Source organism: Mastigoproctus giganteus, chromosome 3 (assembly GCF_048544385.1).
Source record: "Mastigoproctus giganteus isolate SK-2022 chromosome 3, ASM4854438v1, whole genome shotgun sequence".
NCBI lineage: Eukaryota > Metazoa > Arthropoda > Arachnida > Uropygi > Thelyphonidae > Mastigoproctus > Mastigoproctus giganteus.
In genome coordinates this window covers 4,688,808-4,705,153 of record NC_143577.1, presented here as the reverse complement: position 1 = coordinate 4,705,153, position 16,346 = coordinate 4,688,808, and the positions used below count along the sequence as shown (strand labels likewise).

The 16,346-nt window shown below is 38.5% G+C and overlaps 1 protein-coding gene across 1 annotated transcript in view; it reads left to right on the top strand.

The window, feature by feature from the left end:
• Positions 1–16,346, top strand: part of LOC150087624 (sterol O-acyltransferase 1-like) — a 283,384-nt gene that overhangs the window by 172,230 nt on the left and 94,808 nt on the right. Inside the window, exon 8 of the mRNA XM_090369891.1 lies at positions 500–596. Coding sequence (XP_090226017.1) covers positions 500–596 — 97 coding nt within the window. The remainder of the gene's footprint in view (positions 1–499; positions 597–16,346) is intronic.

Below are 16,346 nucleotides of genomic sequence, written 5' to 3'. Positions count from 1 at the left end.
TTTTCCTGTAGAAGACTCTGGTTTTCATCAAATATCCTGTTGTCTGCTTTCCTCTGGGCACTCTTCCTGTTTGTTATTGTTGTTATTTGGTTTTTACGAGCATTAGCAACTAAGGCCATATTGCTCCGGGGATATGTGGTGGTCATTCCCTGACCTTTCCCCATCCTCCGTATTTGGTGGGCACGGGCTTGAACCCCGGTCTAATCAAGAAGCGTGTGCTATGCACTGCTCCTCTTGCCCTCCTGGCTATGGAGGCACCTGCACTCTTCCTGTAACTCTCCCTATTATTATTATTTCAGATGGGTAAATATATTGAAATTTGACTATTGGTTAATGATTAATTTCAGTGTTCTTTGGATGTTAATTTTTCATGTATACTGGAATATTTATAAACATAAAGATGGAAAACACTTGATGAGAAAGGTCAGAATCAAAATGTATTAATGGAAAAACTTGATATTGCCAAGTTTTCCTAAAATATGCTATTTGTGTTTTTCAGATGATTCCAGTATTAATTCCAAACCCTATCCGGATTTGAATAAGCTTATGTATTTCCTGTTTGCTCCTACTTTGATATATAGAAACGAATATCCAAGGTGAGTTTTACATCTTACAAAAAAAAAAAAAAAAAAAACATTATGTAATCAATAATGATATGACTAAATGATTTCATAAAAGTAAAATGGTCAGCTCTTTGCTATGATGGAATTAGCATTAGCATTAGCATTAGTAGAGGCATTTGATGCAAGAAAGCAAGCTTATGCAGCATCAGCCAAAAAAAAAAAAAAAAAAACCACTTCCACTTCACCCCTCTGTTCGTTCAAATTACCTGTCCAGCTGAGCCTTAAACTTATTTAGGCTATCAACTTCCACAACAAGGGATGGAACTCTGTTCCACCAACCAACCACTCGCTGGCTAAAGGCAAATTTCCGCACGTCTATCCTACATCTGTCTTTCCTCAATTTGAATTTATGCCCTCTCAGGTGATTATTCTGAGCGAGAGGAAGAATCCCATCAGCATTGAGCATGCTCAAACCATTCAATGCTTTATACACCTCTATCAGCTCACCTCGCTGGTGCCTAGTCTCCAGACACTGTAATTTGCAAAATTTAAGCCTTTCTTCGTAAGAGCACCCCTTTGTTCCATTCACTAATCTTGTTGCCCTTCTCTGTACTCGTTCCAGCAGCTCTACATCCTTCTTGAAATGAGGCCTCCACACCTGTATACAGTACTCTAGGTGTGGCCTGACCATTGCCTTATACAAGGGAATAATCACCTCCTTATCCCTGCTAGAAAAATTCCTATATATCATTGACAATACTCCATGAGCTACGCTTGCAGCCCATCTGCACTGCTCAGAGAACTTCATATCTGCCTGCACAACCACCCCCAGGTCCCTTTCATTCTCTACCACTGTCAGTGTAGTAACACAGAGTTGATACGTTGCTCTGGGGTTGCTGTTTCCCATGTGCAGTACTTTACATTTGTCAATATTAAACTTCATTTGCCACCTCTCAGCTCATCTGCTCAACCTTTCCAGATCCTGTTGCAGCAGCATAGTGTCAGTAGTGTCCTTGACAACCCTGCCTACCTTGGTATTGTCTGCAAACTTCGACATTAAGCTTGATATACCATCATCAATATCATTTATGAATACAGAAAACAATAATGGACCCAACACAGAGCCCTGAGGGACTCCACTAATAACATTAGTCCACGATGAGCAGTGTCCATTGATTACCACTCTCTGTGTTCTCCCCCTCAGCCACCCCTTTATCCACAGCAGCAATTTGCCTCCAATTTGTGCAGCAGTCTACCATGTGCAACAGTATCAAAAGCCTTTCTAAGATCCAAGTATATAATATCAAAGTTATTCACTGCATCCAGTTCCTTTGTGACTGCATCATAGTATCCAATCAAATTGGTCAGGCAAGACTTCCCCTTAACAAAACCATGCTGTGTCCGAGCTGTAACTGAAGTCTTGTCTAAATGATCCTGCAGTGCCTCTTTAACAAGTGCCTCCATTAATTTTCCTGGAACAGAAGTTAAACTCACAGGTCTATAATTGCTTGGGTCAGCCTTTGATCCTCCTTTGTGAATTGGGGTCACATTTGCACATCTTCAGTCTGCAGGTACCTCCCCTGAGTCCAAGGAAGCTCTCATAATTATGGCTAAGGGTTTACTTACTTCCTCTGTGCCTCCTTTAATATAACTGGATAGATCCCATCCATCCCGGATGCTTTTCTTGTGTTTATCTTCAACAATTTCTCCTCCACTTTACTCTCAGTTATTACATGATTCTCTAGCTTACTGCCAGAGTTGAATACACCTCTGGCATTCCCCTCACTGAATAACTCCTCATGTGTGAATGTCGATGCAAAATATTCATTTAGTTTGTTAGCTACCTGAGCAGGATCATCAACAGTTGACCCATCGATATCAAGTGGACCAATCTGATTCATCCCCTTCCTTCTAGAGTTTAAATAAGTAAAGGACTCTTTGCTGTTTTTCTTTGCATCCCTTGCCACAGATTTCTCGTAATCTGCCTTCGCCTGCCTAACCTCCTTTGTAACTTGGTTACAGATCAACTTGTATCTATCATAGGCTTCTGTGTCATGTGTTAATTTGTATATATAATATCGGTGTAAATACACCATAGTTAACCCATATATTTGAGCTACGATTGTAGCGTAGAAGGCATCGTTTTAAATGTATCTCATAATGTGGTTGCCTTCACAACAAGATAGCTACTATTGAATTACTTCAAATAAATAACGCTTCTCTAGTAGAGAAGGCTACTGTTATTTATTTTCAGCGGTACCACCACCCAGACGATCGTTTCGAAGCTTTTTGGCTTCGTCATCAGTGAGCGGGTAGGTACCCAGGTAATACAACAAGCCATCTCAGTTGCGAAGTTATATCCACATTATGAGAGATGCCAGAAGGGTGTGGTGGTAATGTATTTGGAAAATTAAATGCACTAGGCATAATCCTTATGGGTTTTGATAATTAACTATATAATATCGGTGTAAATACACCATAGTTAACCCATATATTTGAGCTACGATTGTAGCGTAGAAGGCATCGTTTTAAATGTATCTCATAATGTGGTTGCCTTCACAACAAGATAGCTACTATTGAATTACTTCAAATAAATAACGCTTCTCTAGTAGAGAAGGCTACTGTTATTTATTTTCAGCGGTACCACCACCCAGACGATCGAAGCTTTTTGGCTTCGTCATCAGTGAGCGGGTAGGTACCCAGGTAATACAACAAGCCATCTCAGTTGCGAAGTTATATCCACATTATGAGAGATGCCAGAAGGGTGTGGTGGTAATGTATTTGGAAAATTAAATGCACTAGGCATAATCCTTATGGGTTTTGATAATTAACTATATAATATCGGTGTAAATACACCATAGTTAACCCATATATTTGAGCTACGATTGTAGCGTAGAAGGCATCGTTTTAAATGTATCTCATAATGTGGTTGCCTTCACAACAAGATAGCTACTATTGAATTACTTCAAATAAATAACGCTTCTCTAGTAGAGAAGGCTACTGTTATTTATTTTCAGCGGTACCACCACCCAGACGATCGAAGCTTTTTGGCTTCGTCATCAGTGAGCGGGTAGGTACCCAGGTAATACAACAAGCCATCTCAGTTGCGAAGTTATATCCACATTATGAGAGATGCCAGAAGGGTGTGGTGGTAATGTATTTGGAAAATTAAATGCACTAGGCATAATCCTTATGGGTTTTGATAATTAACTATATAATATCGGTGTAAATACACCATAGTTAACCCATATATTTGAGCTACGATTGTAGCGTAGAAGGCATCGTTTTAAATGTATCTCATAATGTGGTTGCCTTCACATTAATTTGTATTTGTTAATTTGTTATTAATTTGTTATTATTAATTTGTTAATTTGTATGTATCCCATGCATGTTTCTTCTCTGCCATATGCCTCATCAGTTCATCTGACATCCATTTAGGCCTAAACCTTGAACAATATTTCTTAGTTGGTATGTAAAGCCTAGTAGCTTCCAAGATAAGTTCTTTGAATGCTTCCCATTTTGCATTTGCTGTTGGTAACATCATCAGTTGTCCCACTGTATAGAATTTAAATACTGTCTCAGTCCATCGTAGTCACCTTTACGAAAGCAATAACCCTTCCCTTTACCCCTAATGGTAGTTACCTCTTTGAGTAAATCCCACTTCAGCACACTGTGATCACTGCCACCTAGTGGTTCATTTATCTGCAGATTCTTAATGCATGAAGAATCACTGCTGATAATCAAATCAAGACTATTACTCCCTCTAGTTGCCTCCCGAACATGCTGATGTAGAAAACAATCATCCAATAAATCCACAAAAGCCTTGCTAGTGTGTGAATGACCAGCCCCCAAACTCCAGTCAATATCTGGGAAATTAAAATCTCCCATTATAAGACTCTCTGAATTACTGGCCCACTCTATTTCCCTGTACAGTTTCTTATTATACTCATCAGAGTCATTAGGCCTATAGCACACTCCTACTCTCAATTTTGATCTCCCAATGCTTATGTCACACCAAACTGACTTGACACTGCACTGTCCTGCGATGTCCACTGGCTTCACATCCTTGGATTTTATGTATTTCTTAACTAATAGCATAAGCCCTCCTCCCTTCCTACCCAGTCTATTCTTTCTGTAGACGTTGTACTCCCCAAATTCCAGTTCTGCATTCCTTATATCTGTGTGACACTAAGTCTCTGATATCCCAACGATATCTGCCTTTGATGTTTTGAGCAATACCTCAAATTCATCAAATTTATTTACTAAACTCCTAGCATTGGTGTACACGCAAGTATACATGCACCTGTTCTTTTTCTTAGGTACCCTAACACAACCTATGTGTTTATTTGTACCCCAATGATTCCCAGCAGTCTCTGAAATATCCTGCATGTTATTTTTCAGGCTTCTCCTCATTCCAATAGAAGCAGTGCAAGAAGCTCTTTCACCTCTGCCAGTGGCTACTGTTAATCTATTCGCCTTTGTATCCCCCCAAGCTAGCAGTTTTCCGACCCACCTAACACTGCCTCGATGGCATCAGCAAATATTCTTGCACCCTTTCTATTTAAGTGTATCCCATCCCTGTAGAAGCAATCTCTCCTGTTAACAAGTACAGTCCAGGCTGAAAAAAATTCTACCCCTTGAGCCTTGCACAATCTTTCCAGGGCCGAATTGATCGACAAGGCTCTCATCATATACTCCCTCCTATCGTGTCTGGGCAGAATTGCAGACACTTTCAAATTCAACCCTATTTCACGGCTTTTTTTCAACAGTGACCTGTACTTGTTAAGCAATTCTGCCGGTCTCCTACTCTTGATATCATTAGTGCCAACGTGTACAACTATATCACCTTTTGTGCCCTTAAAAGATGATATCTGCTCTACAACGTCATCAACCTTTGCCCCTGGCAGACATACCCTGGGCCTGTTCCACCTATCCTTTTTACAAAGCATGTTCCCTGTTTCCCTGACAATAGAGTCACCAACAAGTTCCTTTGGGACCAGCGCATTCTGCCTTGGGGGTTGCCGCTGTGTTTCATGATGACCAAGTGCAAGCTCTGGCATTTATTTGTGCAGCTGAGAGCTTGATGGGCCCCTCAATTTAGTTCCTTCGAGGGCATCCACCCTGTCCTTCAAGCTCTCATATAGGCCCATAAGAACGCTGAGTTGTTGCCTGATTTCGATACACTCCTTGCATTGTGCACACATAAAGACATCCCCCATGGCAATATCATGTCCCGTACCTGAATGCTCCACAAACATCATGCAAGCTGTGCATTTTAGAAGGCTGTGATTCCGAAGGCAACTGCCCCCCTCAGTTCTCCTCTGAGCCACAGCACTTCCATTAGCTTGAGCCTTTTGTTTTGCTGCTCTGGTCTGAGTCATGATTACTTTTAATTTAAATAAAATTTCAATTTCAGTTTATAACCTTAACTTATCTCCCAACACAGTTATAATGGTATATATATTTTTTAGTGTCAAGTATTAACTATCTCCGAGTTCCCTTTATATAACTTCCGTATCAGTTATGTATTAATTAATTATGTTACGTTTGTAATCTAAGTCGGTATATATATTTAGTTAAAGTGCAATTTAAATGCCAACGAAGTTCAACAAGTTTAATAGATTTTACCGATCGCTGAAAATATTACAATCTATACTATACTAACACTAGCTAGGTTCGATATATAACGATCGTAAGACAAAGGCAGGAATTTATGAACGGTAATCTATGGACACTTAAGTATTAATTAACTTTCAAATCTCGCTGTCTCGATTCAGAATAACTAACGATCCTTACTAGGTCTAAAAGCTACTTACAAAAAATAATTTGATGTAAAAAATATTCAATAAGCGGCTAAATATGGCTAAAAAAACTTCTCGTTCAGCGGAGTTGTAACTTGTAACATGTGGATTTGATACCCTTACCGATACTTTTATGCAATTACAAGGCCGAGTAAAGAATAAATAAACCAGATTAATCAGAAATATCACAAAATAATGCTATACTACTAAATTTAAATCAAAAGTTTTATAAAAACAATAATTTCAAATCAATAAATAAGAAAAATCCACTTAGCGGCTTTGAACACGTCTGGAATTAGAAAGAAGAGATAGGTGCTTTTAACATGGATCATATTTACATGATAGGTTGATGGTTATTCAAACAACAAAGGATTTAGCATTAGTAGAGGCATATTATGCAAGAAAGCAAGCTTATACAAGCATCAGCCACAAAAAAAAAAAAAAAACCCCTTCCCATTGCACCCATCCATTCGCTCCAAACGTTTGTCCACTTCTTCCTTGAATTTATTTAAGCTATCAACTTCGACAATGGCAGATGGAAGTTTCTTCCTTCAATAAACTACCCGCTGACTAAAGGCATATTCCTGCACATCTATTTGACAGGAAGAATCCCATCAGCAAATCCCAAGAGGAAGAATCCCATCAGCATTGAGCCTGCTCAATCTATTTGAGTAGGAGTTTATTATTGGTCTAATGACTCTGATGAGTACAATGAACAGTTATACAGAGAAACAGAGTGGGCAAGTAAATCAGAGTGTCTTATAATGGGGGATTTTAACTTCCCAGATATTGACTGGAACTTGTGGTGGTCACTCGCACACTAGCAAGGCTTTTATGGATTTATTGGATGATTGTTTTCTATAGCAACATGTTAGGGAGGCAATTAGAAGAAGTAACATTCTTGATGTGATTATCAGCAGTGATTATTCATGCATTAAGAATTAGAACCTGTACTACACATTACTGGCTCTAATTCTTAATAAGTACAGTACTTAATTTCAAATTCTAATCCTTCAATTTCTAATTATTCTTAATCTTTTACCCATACATGGTACTGTGTACTATGTATGGGTTAAAGATTAAGAAGATTCTTCTTGACATTTGAATTCTGTTCTGTAAATTGTTATTTTTAGTAAGTACATGCAAATGTAAGTTGTTCCAAAGAACAGAAGCAGAAGGGAATATGAGGAAAAGTAAACATTAACTTTGAATTTTGATTTCACAGTGAATAGACTGGTTTGGAAAAGAGAGAGAGAGAAGGGGAGGTGGAATTACAAATTGAGAGGAATGTTATACATGGAAGTGTCTGTATAGAAAACAAGTAGCCTAAACTGAAATAAATAAGAAAAGAGTTTTGTAAAAGGCTATTTATTATTTATTAATTAACCTCGTTGCCTGGGAAAAAGAAAGAGGTTTAGAGGGCACCACCCATGATGTCAAAACAATGTTCCATGGTAGATAAGGTTTGAGATATGTACCTAGTAAATAAGTTATATGAAAAGTAATGCTAAGAACAACCTAGCTTTTGATGTGAAAACATCTTTGGCACCTACTAAATTTCGGACTGTAGTAAAACAATTCGTCGCAATTTTGCAATGCAGAAATGATGTTATTTGATTCATTTCTGCATTGTCATTTATGGAAATGACATAATTCTGAATCAGAGTTAGTGTTAGCCTCATTATCCGATATATGTACAGCAGAAATGACGTCTTTGATGTCATATTCAGAAATGATGTACCAAATCAAAGTTAGTGAGTTAGTAACATTAGCCGATATATGTACAGCAGAAATGATGTGATTTCTGGAAATTTTGTACCAAATCAAGGTTAGCGAGTTAGCATCATTAGCTGGTTTCATTGCCACTCAGAGTCAAGAACATTTTGGTTTTACCAAGCTGTCTAATCATAGCAAATAGTTTGTGCTTATGTTGAGCAAAGTAGTAGATTGAGTTAGGAAGTGTCCTTAGGAAGACTAAATTGTTTTCGATACAGCTGTTAATGTATTCTTTGGATTGAACTTGCTCATGGATCAGTTTTGTATCTTTACCTGTGTATTTGAAAGCCACCGCCAAAGAGTCCCTTGTTCTCAATCTCATTATCTTCATTGCTATGTAAAGGAGATCATATGGAGTAACACCGCATCAATCAGATCATCTGAGCTTGCTCATTGCTATCATGAACTGTAAATAAATGCTGGAAAAGGACAGTTCCTCTGTGTGCTCATCAAGTAAGCTTTGTAGTACTTTAGTTTCTCCTAGGGTGGTTCTAAGATCTTTATCCTTGCTCCACAACAACATTTGCTGTTGGGCAATGAGTCTTTCCTCGATCAGAATCGCTTCACTTATGTCATCTTTAGCCAAATTAATTTCCATGTGCTTGTCATCAAAGAATGACTGATCTATCATGATTTGATACAATTGATGGGGAAGCATGTTTCCCAAATATAGAAGCTACGCTTTAACCACTTGCTTTCATATTAACCCAATAAAATAGCTCATCTTGTGCATTTTCTTGCATTTTATATGCATGTTTAGCATTAGCATTAGTAGAGGCATATGCAAGAAAGCAAGCTTATGCAGCATCAGCCAAAAAAAAAAAAAAAACCCTTCCATTTCACCCCTCCGTTAGTTCGAAATACCTGTCCAGCTGAGCCTTAAATTTATTTAGGCTATCAACTTCCACAACAAGAGATGGAAGTCTGTTCCACCAACCAACTACCTGCTGGCTAAAGGCAAATTTCCACACATCTATCCTACATCTGTCTTTCCTCAATTTGAATTTATGCCCTCTCAGGTGATTATTCTGAGCAAGAGGAAGTATCCCATCAGCATTGAGCATGCTCAAACCATTCAAGGCTTTGTACACCTCTATCAGATCACCTTGCCGGTGTCTAGTCTCCAGACACTGCAATTTGCAAAACTTAAGCCTTTCTTCGTAAGAGCAACCCTTCGTTCCGTTCACTAACCTTGTTGCCCTTCTCTGTACTCGTTCCAGCAGCTCCACATCCTTCTTGAAATGAGGCCTCCAGACCTGTATACAGTACTCAAGGTGTGGCCTGACCATTGCCTTATCCAAGGGAAAAATCACCTCCCTATCCCTGCTAGAAAAATTCCTGTATATCATTGATAAGACACCATGAGCTACTCTTGCAGCCCATCTGCACTGCTCAGAGAACTTCATATCTGCCTGCACAATTACCCCCAGGTCCTACTCATTCTCTACCACTGTCAGTGTAGTGCCACAGAGTTGATACGTTGCTCTGGGGTTGCTGTTTCCCATATGTAGTACTTTACATTTGTCAATATTAAACTTCATTTGCCACCTCTCAGCCCATATTCTCAAACTTTCCAGATCCTGTTGCAGCAGCATAGCATCAGTAGCGTCCTTAACAACCCTGCCAACCTTTGTATCGTCTGCAAACTTGGACATTAAGCTTGATATACCATCATCAATATTATTTATAAATAGAGAAAACAGCAATGGACCCAACACTGAACCCTGAGGGACTCCACTAATAACATTAGTCCACAATGAGCAGTGTCCATTAATTACCACTCTCTGTCTTCTGCCACTCAACCATCCCTTTATCCATAGCAACAATTTGCCACCAATGCCACACTGCTCCAATTTGTGCAGCAGTCTTTCATGTGCAAAAGTATCAAAAGCCTTCCTAAGATCCAAATATATAATATCAAAGTTATTCCCTGCATCCAATTCTTTTGTGACTACATCATAGTATCCAATCAAATTGGTCAGGCAAGACCTTCCCTTAACAAAACCATGCTGTGTCTGAGCTATAACTGAATTCTTGTCAAGATGATCCTTCAGTTCTTCTTTAACCAGTGCTTCCATTAATTTTCCTGGAACAGAAGTTAAACTCACAGGCCTATAATTACTTGTGTCAGCCTTTGATCCTTCTTTGTGAATTGGGGTTACATTTGCATATCTCCAGTCTGTTGGTACCTCCCCTGAGTCCAAGGAAGCTCTCATAATTATGGCTAATGGATTGCTTACTTCCTTTGCTGCCTCCTTTAATATAACTGGATAGATCCCATCCACCCCGGGTGCCTTTCTTGTGTTTATCTTCAACAATTTCTCCTCCACTTTACTCTGAATTATTACAAGATTATCTAGCTCACTGCCAGTGTTTACTTCATCTATGGCATTCCCCTTCCTGAATAATTCCTCATGTGTGAATGTAGATGCAAAATATTGATTTAGTTTGTTAGCTACCTGAGCAGGATCATGAACAGTTGAACCATCAATATCATAATGATTTATATAATGATCACTCTCAATCTTTCTTGGCAAGCGATGGACCCTCACGTTGATTGAAACAGGCACATTGATCACTTGGCCCAGAATGCCATATTGTCCATATGCGTTTCTCAGGCACCTTATTTTCATGAATGGTAAGCGAGGAAAAATAAGCCTCTTTGTCACTAAATCCAATTTCAGTAAATGTGATGGAATTTCTGGGTAGACAAAGCTGTTTGACAATAGATAGCTCTGGAATGGTGTTGTTCTTAAGGGATCCTCTGCAGTTATTACATACAGGGATCCCATCGATGTCAACATCTGGAAATGCAGTGCATATCAATGGTGTATCTATAACAACTGGTTTCTTTGTGTCATTTTCGAATCATACACAATCACAATATAGCATACAGAACAGAAATTGCTTTTTATAAATCACCTTTCAAACTCTCAATGCATGTCTTATGTAAATAGTAGTCAGTGTAAGGAAAAGAAGCTTAATCATTTAAACTCATCTACTCTACATTTGGAGAAATACCCCATTGTATATAATTAATACTCACTTCGGGTACATTATTGTTAGATGGAGTGACATTGTTGGTCGATAGCACTGCTAAATCCAACACTTCAGTTTCTGTTTGTCTTTTACGCAATCTCGATAGTCTTTGTCAATATTCTTGACAATGCTCTGCATTTGACTTGGCATTGTTGAACACTCAGCTATAGCCAGGGGCCCAAGGTAAAATGGAATTTGGGGGCCCCATATAAAGAAAAAACTAATAAAGAACATTTTCAAATTCATTTTATTGTGACAACAAAAAAAAAATTATATGACATAAGAAAAATATCTAATCCAAAAGAATAATTCAGAAATAATGTATACACTTAAACTAAGTATTTTTATATTACTTTGTATGGACTTTTCATGCTTTTTGTGCTGAGAAATTATATATTAGTTCATTATAATCAATCTTGTTTGTGATATCATTCTCAATACAAATTACTGCCAAATTATTTAATTTTTCTTGTCCAAGTGAATTTCTAATATAATTCTTAACTCTTTTAAGCCCAGAGAATGATCATTCTGTTGATGCGTTTGAAACAGGAATTGACAAAAATATTTTTAAAATTATGTCTACATTAGGAAAAGTTTATATTAGTTCTCCTTGAATTGCTTCGTACATTAAAGAAGGTGAATATAAATTTTCATTTTTTGCAAAATGTATAAAATGTGTTTAATTCTTTAAAAACATTAGCATCAATGTCATCTGAATAAGTATTTATAAGTGGCGGACAAAAAAGCTGTATCACTTGTGAATTTTGCAAATAATGTCTTGCACTGCATTGTGTTCAAAATGCATTCGTTAGATAGGATATATATATATCTCTGTGAATGAAATCCAATAAAAAGAATCCACCTGATATACCTAACGATATGCCATAAATACTTCCCAAAGGGTAAAATGCATAATTAATGGAAATATGAGAAATCATGCAAACAGCAATCACGACAACCAAACATACATTTTATTGCATTTACGTGTACAAACTAAAATGACAAGTTAACCTAATTGTATTATGTATTGTAAATCAGCAAAATAAGTCCTCAATATTTTGTTCTTCCTCCTTCTTGAGCTGCAATTACAGCCTAGCAACGATCTGGCATAACATCGACTATAAAGTCTGCAGCTGAATCTCATTTGTTGGTTTCTACTGAGCAATTTTAGATGACATTATGTACAGCAATTTTCAATAGGGTTCAAATGTGGACTGTTCAAATCTGGGCCAGTCCACAGTGTAATGCCAGTATTTCTGAGGTATGACTGCACCTTGAGGGAGGAAAATGAGGGAAAACATTGATTAGCATTAGCATTAGCATTAGTAGAGGCATATGATGCAAGAAAGCAAGCTTATTCAGCATCAGCCAAAAAAAAAAAAAAAAAAACAGCCACTACTCCCATTTCACCCCTCCGTTCGTTCGAAATACCTATCCAGCTGAGCCTAAAATTTGTTTAGGCTATCAACTTCAACAACAAGCGATGGGAGTCTATTCCACAAACCAACTGCCCGCTGGCTAAAGGCAAATTTCCGCACATCTATCCGACATCCGTCCTTCCTCAATTTGAATTTATGCCCTCTCAGGTGATTATTCTGAGCAAGAGGAAGAATCCCATCAGCATTGAGCATGCTCAAGCCATTCAAAGCCTTATACACCTCTATCAGATCACCTCGCCGATGCCTAGTCTCCAGGCTCTGTAATTTGCAAAACTTAAGCCTTTCTTCGTAAGAGCAACCCTTTGTTCCATTCACTAATCTTGTTGCCCTTCTCTGTACTCGTTCCAGCAGCTCTACATCCTTCTTGAAATGAGGCCTCCAGACCTGTATACAGTACTCAAGGTGTGGCCTGACCAATGCCTTATACAAGGGAATAATCACATCCCTGTCCCTGCTAGAAAAATTCCTGTATATCATTGACAAGACACCATGAGCTACTCTTGCAGCTCGTCTGCACTGCTCAGAGAACTTCATATCTGCCTGCACAATTACGTAAGTATGTTTTAAGCCTTGTTGAGATAAGATGACAAACTCATCATTAAATCTAAATAGCATAAAACTTGTGAATTTCGAAGTGTGGCAAGGTGCTGAATCCTGTTGAAAAATACAGTTTTGGACGTCTGTGTGGTGATCCCTAATAATGGGTTTCAGGTGGGCAGGGAACTTTACAGTCAGTGTTATGCAGTCAGGATGGTACACCTCTGATTTTCATCTTCTCACATATCGCTTCCATCCAAGCCATGCATGTTGAATTTTGTCTGTATGTGCAGCACAGTGTCATCACCGTTCACCCCACACTAGGTGGAAAAGCGTCGGGTTTGAATCCTGTTGATGATGCAATGAACTTTAATGGGCTTTTTTCACTCCATGGCTGACTTAGTCGGTCTCAGGTGTAGATAGCAAGGTTTTTTTCCCAGAAACGGGTTTTTTCGTCCAGCAAACAGGCAAATCGACCAGAGAACAGACGCAATTTACAGACAAAATAAATATATGGGTAGATGTAATCATTTACAAGGGGACCCTAATATCGTAATTTGTTTTTTTTTGCAGGTTGAATTTCGATTCGTCAGAAAAGATGACAGTGTCCCATTGCTCTTTTGTCCATTAAAGATGTGTTTTAGCCCAAGCAAGTCACTTCCTCATTTGTTGGGTCAACAGAGGCTTCTTCTTGGTCCAACAGGCATGCAGACTGCATTCCAAAAGCCGTCTTTGGATAGTTTTTGAACTTGTTTCAACACCATTTCAAAGTCCAGTTTTAGATCAGGAGCACTAGCACAGCAATTATGAAGTTTCAAATATTGATCTTGGGAGGGCATAGTCACTCTCTTACGGCCTGATCCAGATCTTCTCTTCACATCACGCTTTAATTTCAGTGCCTGGGATACTATTGACTGGTGGCAGCCTATTTTATCAGCAAAAGCAGGCATAGAAGGCCCTTACTGGGACAGAGCTACAGCTACACATTTTTTTTCTTGGTATCAACTGAACATATGGAGCCATGCTTACACCTCCGCAAAACATTTTTGTGAACAAATTTGAAAATCTTCAAAATGAAGATTCGAATTTACAACATGCTGTAAATCTTTTAAAATCATTGTCATTATATACAGTGGTGGACAAAAAACTGCTTAACTTTAAAAAAAGTAACATTTGTAGTGAAACGTTTCCAGGATACTAATGAGAGTATATACCTTTCCAACACTGTATTTATAGAAACAGCTGATGTAACACATTCTAATTACTGTATGATGCAATAGAAGTATTATCTCATGCAATACCTTTGCTTTGCTGCAAACAAAATGACTGTAATCAAACAATATCTTATACGTTTAACTACAAATGTTACTTTTTTCCTACATCTGTCTTTCCTCAATTTGAATTTATGCCCTCTCAGGTGATTATTCTGAGCAAGAGGAAGAATCCGATCTGCATTGAGCATGCTAAAACAATTCAAGGCTTTGTACACCTCTATCAGATCACCTCGCTGGTGCCTAGTCTCCAGACACTGTAATCTGCAAAACTTAAGCCTTTCTTCGTAAGAGCAACCCTTTGTTCCATTCACTAATCTTGTTGCCCTTCTCTGTACTCGTTCCAGCAGCTCTACATCCTTCTTGAAATGAGGCCTTGTATACAGTACTCAAGCTATGCTTGACCATTGCGTTATACAAGGGAATAATCACCTCCTTATCCCTGTTAGAAAAATTCCTGTATATCGTTGACAAGACACCATGAGCTACTCTTCCAGCCCATCTGCACTGCTCAGAGAACTTCATATCTGCCTGCACAATTACCCCCAGGTCCTTTTCATTATCCACAAAAGTCTTGCTAATAAATCCACAAAAGCCTTGCTAGTGTGTGAGTGACCATCCCACCAGAACTAGTAGTTGTTGATCACTCTATTGGCTGATTGTTTTCTACATCAGCATGTTTGGGAGGCAACTAGAGGGAGTAATACTCTTGATTTGATTATCAGTAGTGATTCTTCATGTATTAAGAATCTGCATATAAAGGAACCACTAGGTGTCAGTGATCACAGTGTGCTGAAGTGGGATTTACTCAAAGAGGTAACTACCATCAGCCGGTAAGGGAAAGGTTTATTGCTTTCGTAAAGGCGACTATGATGGTCTGAGACAGTATTTAAATTCTATACAGTGGGACCAACTGAAGATGTTACCAACAGCAAATTCAAAATGGGAAGTATTCAAAGAACTTATCTTGGAAGCTACTAGGCTTTACATACCAACTAAGAAATATTGTTCAAGGTTTAGGCCTAAATGGATGTTATGTGAACTAATGAGACATATGACAGAGAAAAAAAATGCATGGGATACATATAAATTAGCATGTGACGCAGAAGCCTGTTATAGATACAAGTTGATCTGTAACCAAGTTACAAAGGAGGTTAGGCAGGCAAAGGCAGATTACGAGAAATCTTTGGCAAGGGATGCAAAGAAAAACAGCAAAGAGTTCTTTACTTATGTAAACTCTAGAAGGAATAGGATGAATCAGATTGGTCCACTTGATATCGATGGGTCAGCTGTTGATGATCCTGCTCAGGTAGCTAACAAACTAAATGAATATTTTGCATCTGCATTCACACATGAGGAGTTATTCAGCGAGGGGAATGCCAGAGGTGTATTCAACTCTGGCAGTAAGCTAGAGAATCATGTAATAACTGAGAGTAAAGTGGATGAGAAATTGTTGAAGATAAACACAAGAAAGGCACCTGGGGTGGATGGGATCTATCCAGTTATATTAAAGGAGGCAGCAAAGGAAGTAAGCAAACCCTTATCCATAATTATGAGAGCTTCCTTGGACTCAAGGGAGGTACCCACAGACTGGAGATGTGCAAATGTGATCCCAATTCACAAAGGAGGATCAAAGGCCGACACAAGTAATTATAGACCTGTGAGTTTAACTTCTGTTCCAGGAAAATTAATGAAGGCACTGGTTAAAGAAGCAGTGCAGGATCATCTAGACAAGACTTCAGTTATAGCTCGGACACAGCATGGTTTTTTTAAGGGGAAATCTTGCCTGACCAATTTTATTGGATACTATAATGCAGTCACAAAAGAACTGGATGCAGGGAATAACTTTGATATTATATACTTGGATCTTAGAAAGACTTTTGATACTGTTGCACATGGAAGACTGCTGCACAAATTGGA